A 7,254-nucleotide genomic window follows, 5' to 3' on the forward strand; every position below is an offset into this window, starting at 1 on the left:
GCAATGTGACCAGATGTACCATAGTAAAAACACTTGATCACGGAATCATTTCTGGTCGAAGACATACCTTAAGGTGGCTTTCTCTGTGGTGTACCTTTGTCTTTCTGTCCTGCACCTCATTTCCCTATGAAAGGCTTTTTCTTTGCCATTAATGCGAGATCTGAATTCTAGGGTTTCAGAGTCATCCACCACTCTTCCTCTTGCATCAAGATCTTTGTCAATTCTTCGAAATTAGGGGATTTCTCTATCGCATTCAAGGCTGTAATAAACATATGATAATCATGGGTCATACCATTCATGGTAATCGTGACAAGATCAATGTTCGACACTATCTTCCCTATATCACCCAGCCTATCTCTACGCTCTTTTATCCGAGAGATGAATGTAGCGACCGATTCATTCTCCTCCATTTTAATGGAGAGGATCTTGCTCTTCAAAAATAGTAAGTGATTTGTATTCTTTATTTGATACAAATAATTGAGAGTTGCCCAAATATAATTTTTTGATTTACACTCTATAATGTGAGGGATGATGCAGTCTTGAGAATTTCAACAACACTTTCGCTTTGTTCTCCCTCTTCTCCCAATCTTGTCCTGAATTTCTGCAGTTATTCCACCTCCAACTACAGTGATCTTAATTTCATCCCCATCTACAATCACCCACTTTTTTCCCATCAAATAGTGTCTGCAATTTGAAAATTGCGAGTTTGAATAATAAGACCCATCAAGCTTGTTTCTCTCATTCAGGTACGCCTCTTCCATATTGACCTAGTTACCAGAAACGGGACGATGTCCCCCATTTCTGGCAGAAACCTTCGGAGAAACCCGACCATACTAGAAACGCCGGCTGCAACGACCATTTTCGTTTTCATTGGCAAGACACAGTTTCCCGCAAAACGAAACAGTTTTTTCTGGCCGTTTTCGGATAGACTTGCAGTTTCTTCTGGCCGTTTCCGGATAGACTTGCAGTTAAATTTATTTTTTTCAGACTCAGATTAAATTTAATTTTTTCAAACCGTGGGTTAAATCAAGTTTAATTAGCAATTGATTACACATACAGAGAGTTTAATTCGCAGTTGACTATTAGTCTGCTGCGCTAGACTGTTAGTTTCTGAGCTGGACTGTTAGTTTCTGGAAATTAAACATAATCACTCCAGAGTCTAGGGTATTGCGAGCGAGCAGCTGAAGAAAGAACTAACTGAGAACGCAGGATATTGTGAGAGCGTTGCCAAAGAAAAACACCAGTTTCCATTAAATTTTAGTTCTAGACTCCAGTTGCTCATGTTTTTTCAAGGATTTAAGCAGAAGAAGAGAGCAAACCCATCACTACTCAGATGCAAGCCAGGCACAGATCAGAGCCAAGCAGCTTCACGCCCCCATCGAGTTATCTTCAACAACATTGTCAATTCTATTGTCAAAAGGTACTACCTACACACTTCAATCTCTGGTTTTCTTTTATGAATGCTCGTTCTAGAGTCTAGATCACATAATTCTCTCAAGATTTGGGTAGGTAAGGTTCGCTGGGATCAACTGTTCATACCACAATGCGGTATCCCTGTGTTCAGTCCTGTAATATCCTTGTATGCTTACCAAGTTGTATGCGGATTTTGAACTCTCTGCTACACGGTCTTGTCATTCTCCTGTTGTAAGTACTATGAGTATAAATCAATCTACAAAGGATGAGTAGTCCTCTGTTCAGTTCCATATGGATCAAGAGGAGTGCTTGAACCTGAAACTTGCATTGCCAAGCGGTCAAAAACAAGTATCTCCTTTTCTTCCTAGGTCTTCCATTAGACCTCGGGTTGGAATTATAGATGCATCTTCAAGGTGTTTTAATGGAGAAATCCCAACCCATAGTTTTAACGATCACTACCCGATATCAGAATCTATTGGAAGCCCAGATATTTTATATGAGGCTATTGATTTAGAGGAAGATGTATCAAATTCCACAAACAAAGAGACTCGTGCCTTTGATCCGAAAACAGTAAGAACCAATTAGTGTGGACCTTTTTGGGTACAAATTGTCACGACTTTTCTCCTCTCTGGAGTATGCCTTTGCATCATAGGAACCGTTACAATGTTATACATCCCCGAGGTTTATATAACATCCATATGGTTTACAAGATTTTGAGCTGCAAGCTCATTCACACAAATTAGAGGAGTATTATGCCCTGTCTTAGTTTTGAAGTAAGAGCATAAGATTGAGAACTCTATGTCGTATCCTCGCAAGTCTCAGCATAAGTAAAATAAGGATTACAACATAAGTAAAATAAGGATTACAAGGTGAACAATTTAAAACCCTCAATCATTTATTTTTGGGCCGGTCACATGGAAAAGATGAAGTCTACAGGTTCATCAAGTAAAGTGTCGAAATTGGGTGGAAATTACTAAAATGAACCTATATCTTTCAATTATGTTTTCAAAATCTCAATTTCAGTTCAAGATAACCACCAAATATTAGCATCAAGAAATTTGGTTTGTATTTTTAGAACTAAGAAGCTATATAAATTACCCAACAATCATTTGATCTAGCAATGTGGAATTTTGGTTTTCGAAGAATTGACATTGAAATTAACATGATGAAACCTTGGTATTATATTGCTCAAGTTACAGTGTTTTCCTGAAAATTACATTCTAATGAGCACGTAAAGCATGCATCATTAACAACGAGTTCGGATTTAGTAGGGGTTTATATTTAAATCACCGCCAGATAAAGTGACAACACAACACATCATTATTGTATGGTGCACAATTCCCAAGTCTAGAAATCAACACCGAAGAGCATGAAAATTGAGCAGTGATTCTCGCTATTTCTTTTATTATTCATAGCCACCAATGACCAAACATAAGCTTGTTTTGGAATTCATCAATAATATCACCAAAACACAGACCAAGTGCAAGTAGCGTTCTCTACTAAATCTTAGCAAGAAATTTCGATACGTAGTATTTGAAGAGGCTCGACCTTCATAGGCAATTAAAAGAATGAGACTTTGTTATTTCCAATAAATAGTCGTGTGCCAATTTGTACTAGAATTTAAATGGCAATAGCTCCCCTGAGTTGACAAGGAATGCTCGAGATAGCAGTGAGAATCCAGTTGGTTTTGAATTGTCTCAAACGAGTGAGGAAGAGTGGAACGTTTTCTTGGAGTGCTTTCAACAGTTGCTACCCAATGCTTTTGTAGATTGTAAAGCAAAGAATTTTGGCCAGTTGCCAAGGCTAGGTACTTATTGTCAATTTTGATACAAAGTTATTCCTCATCTATTCATATCTGTACAAATTATAACTCTGGTTATATTTAGATTTAGAGAGTTTGGTCTTATAACAACGCAGTGTTAAGGAAAATCTTATTCCACTCATAACAATCTGTGAACAAGTAAGGTCTTAGTATGTGAGAGAAACTGAGGAATGTTGCTTACCTCCACCGTATTATAATCCAAAAAGCCACCATAATTTGTGTGTAAATGCTCTGCCTTTCTTTGTATGGTTTCTTCAGCCTGATTCAATTATGTTTTGCATTTTGGACTAGTATTGTGTTCCTGTAAGATTATCTTAAATGAACAGGCTGCAATACTGTTCCCATGAAGGGATTAAAATTTTGGAGTAACGGGTGATTTTTCATAGGAATTCCCTGAGGGGAGATTGTATATGTCAGTTATCTGAATTGTATATGTCAGTTACCTTTTGCTTCATTGTCCCCTTCCATTCTCCTACCACCTGGAAACTCTGGTATAATGGGATTTTTTTCCAGCAAACATAATGGTGGCTTCTTGTCCAGACCATCAATATGTCCCACAAGACTTCATTTATGGTTTTGTAATGTGCTCTGATACTGAATGTGATCCATAAACAAAGTGATTCCTAGTTTTGGGTGTCTGAATGAATCTCTACACAAATTTCACTCTCAACCAACAGAGTTTGACAGAGTTGTATGTGGTATAATCAAAACACTGCAAAAATATATTATTAAAGTTTCAAATGCAGGGTATAGAGCTTGAGCTTGAGTTTCGTTGCCAAATTTGAACCTTCTGAAAGGGACATCCGGAGATATGAGGAAGCAATCCTAATTCTAGATGCACCTTTCTAATTTCCTCGAATTGTCTAAAATGGGTCCCTCTAGAGGTGAACTAGGCACTCCCTGACTATCAAAGTTCCCTTGAACAAGCGGTTGGTCCAACTATATGATCCTAGAGGGGTTGCCAGAGCAAGGGACTAGCATCTATGGATCTAGGAGGTAATTGGATGGGCCAATGACCCCTTTCTTTGGAGCTAGTCCCTCCTATGCTCGAATTAAGGTGATTTAGATGTTTGAAAATTTGAAGAAAGATAAATAATTTTATTTTGTTTAAGTTTTCCAAAATTTTCTTTGATTTTCTCTTCAAATTTTCAGTTAATTATATTTTTCTAATTAAGTGTCTATTTTTTAATTTATTTTCTGTAACTAATTTTCAAATATAAATTGTGCAGATTAAAATTGGTTGCAGAGGAGAATCATTTATTTCTTATTCCACTCATTTCTCATTGCAATGGAAGAAAGTTCATCAATGTCACAAAGTAGAACACCCCTTTCCCAACAAAAATATTCCATAGAGGCATCCAAAAAAATCGAAAACAAAGAATATCAAGAAGCAAAAAAAGCCTTTGAGGCAAGGTTATGGGCAGCTGTGAAATGCACTCAATCTTACAGCGGAGGATCAAGTGGATCATCTGGTTCAAAGGTTTGGTTGTGCCCTTATTGTAAAAAACAAAAATTAGGGAATGTAGGAAGAGGTCGATGGCATTTACTTGGAATGGTGAAAAAAGAACAATCAGCTTTATGTGACAGTGTACCTAAAACAGAAAAAGCTTCTCTAATTAAGCAATTTAATGAACTTGAAAAGCTTAGACATATTGTTGAAGGTTTAATTCAAGCTAACAACAATCCTAGTGGACTGACAATTGGTGGTCCACACTCTTGTTCTCAACATCAAGTTTCTGTTTCTCACCTTCAAAACTTATGTGATGTAAAAGGAAGGGGAAATCTCGATGCATCCATTGGACGATTTTTCTTCGCAAATGGCATATCTTTTAATGTTTTAAGTCTCCTTATTGGAAAGAAATGGTAAGAGATCTAGTTAACAATGCTCCTAAAGGTTACAAGCCTCCTAGTTATGAAAAGATGAGGACGACCGTGTTATCTGAAGAGAGGGCTCGGGTTGAAGCTAGACTTCAAGACATTAAAGATAGTTGGAAGGAATCTAGAGTCTCCATTGTCTCAGATGGTTGGACAGATGTTAACCATCGTCCCCTTATCAATATTTTGGTTTCTAGTCCAAAAGGAGTTATGTTTTTAAAATCCTATGATACTACAGGAAAGACAAAAGATGGTCCATATCTAACAGGTCTCCTCAAAGAGGCAATAGACGAGGTTGGTAGAGAAAACGTGGTCCAAATTGTTACAGATAGTGCCTCAAACAATATCCTTGTTGGTGGGTTGATTGAGGATGAATATCCAACAATTTTTTGGACTCCTTGCTCTGTGCATTGCTTGAGTTTGCTCCTGAAAGATATTAATAACATTGCATGGGTTGATAAAACTATAATTGAAGCAAAGATGCTACAACACCTTCTTATTAATCATGCAGCATCCATAGCAATTTATAGGAAATATGCAAAACTTCAGCTTCTTCGATGTGCCGAAACTAGATTTGCATCTACTTTCATTATGCTTCAATGCCTTATTAAAATGCATCAATCTTTGAGAGAGATGGTGGTATCAATGGATTGGCAAAGGTGGAAGGGTTCTCATACTGGGGATGGCCTAAAAGTTGAGGACATTATTATTGGTCTTTCTTCAGAGAATTTTTGGAGGAGAGTGGAGGATATTGTTACCCTTATTACACCTATTGTTTCCACCCTTCACATATTTGATAGTGATCAACCTTGCTTAGGGGATGTCTTTTGAGAGCATGGATCAAATGAGAGAGACGATTCATGACATAATGGAAGATGAAAATTCTAGGATTGACAAAGACACCGGAAATGAAGTGTGGGAACTTAGTTTGACAAGGTGGAAAATGCTTCATATCCCTCTTCATTCAATTGAATTTTTACTCAATCCTAAATGGTTTCATAAGAAACCATCATCAGATGTAGAGGTTATGCAAAACCGGAACACTTTTATAAGTAGGTGTTACAATCGTCAGGATCGCACTGCTTTACGGTTTGAGTTAGGAAAGTATTTGAGATCAGAAGACCACTTTGCAAATGAAGATTGTGCATACAACAGACAACAACTTGGACCCATCAAATTCTGGATACAATATGGTACAGGGAACCCCTTGCTTCATCGTTTGGCTATCCGTTTGCTTTCACAGGTATTCTTAACAACGAATACCTTTAATGTATTGATTTATTGTTTAAACAATTAATTCTAAAGCTCATTTTAGATTATTTATCTTATAAGATTTATTGATTGACTATGACTAACATAATTTTAATTTTATTTTATAGGTGACTAGTTCCTCTGCATGTGAAAGAAATTGGAGTGAATATGCTTTCATCCATTCAACAAAGAGGAATCGCCTAGGCACAAAAATGGCACAAGATTTGGTGTTTGTACATTCAAATCTACATTTGTTATCTTGACAACAATTAGAATACAAAACTGGACCCACGAGAATGTGGGATTATGGTGGTTCACAAGATGACGAAATTGATGAGCTTCCACTTGAGGTGCTACAAGACAATGCTGAAGATATGCTTGATGATACCATGAAGTCTATTGACCAAAATAATTCTTTTGGAATTGGCTCAAGCTCAACAACTATTCCAGAAAATGAGCTTCAAAATCTAGATTATTAGCTTTACTTGCATTTTGATATGAATTGTTGAAAGTGACTTTAGAGATACATATATATTCAAAAGAAAAAATTTAATTATTTATATTTCAAATCTCTTATTCTTATCAATGTTTGTTATTTTCTTGGAATTAATGATGGCTAAATTTTTGGATCTCCAAAATTATTGCTTCTTTCTTAAAACTAAATTAGTATTTACAATTGTTTTTTACAATTTCATGAGAAAAACAGTGAAGGTTTATGATTAATGCTTTGTTTATATTGTTCACCTTTAATATGGTGTTTTTCTCTCTCCTCGTTTCTTATATGTGAAACCTTCAAACTTTGTTTCTCGTACCGTTCTCGTTTCCCACTCCGTTTCCCGTTTCTCGTTTCTGGTGACATAGCATATTGATCGTGACAGGCCGATCTATGGATT

General features: G+C 36.6%; 1 protein-coding gene across 1 annotated transcript; it reads left to right on the forward strand.

The window, feature by feature from the left end:
- The first annotated feature begins 5,155 nt into the window (after positions 1–5,155).
- On the forward strand, positions 5,156–5,941 carry LOC149213073 (uncharacterized). Its single transcript, XM_089388910.1, has one exon. The coding sequence runs from the start codon at positions 5,156–5,158 to the stop codon at positions 5,939–5,941; it is 786 nt and encodes a 261-aa protein (XP_089245036.1).
- Positions 5,942–7,254: the final 1,313 nt, after the last annotated feature.

This window comes from Pinus tabuliformis, chromosome 1_1 (assembly GCF_031772625.1).
Source record: "Pinus tabuliformis cultivar Carrire ecotype Pingquan chromosome 1_1, CPIR1, whole genome shotgun sequence".
NCBI classification, from domain to species: Eukaryota; Viridiplantae; Streptophyta; class Pinopsida; order Pinales; family Pinaceae; genus Pinus; species Pinus tabuliformis.

Coding starts and splice junctions, on each gene's coding strand:
- LOC149213073 (XM_089388910.1), top strand. CDS start 5,156: ATGAGGACGACCGTGTTATCTGAAGAGAGGGCTCGGGTTGAAGCTAGA.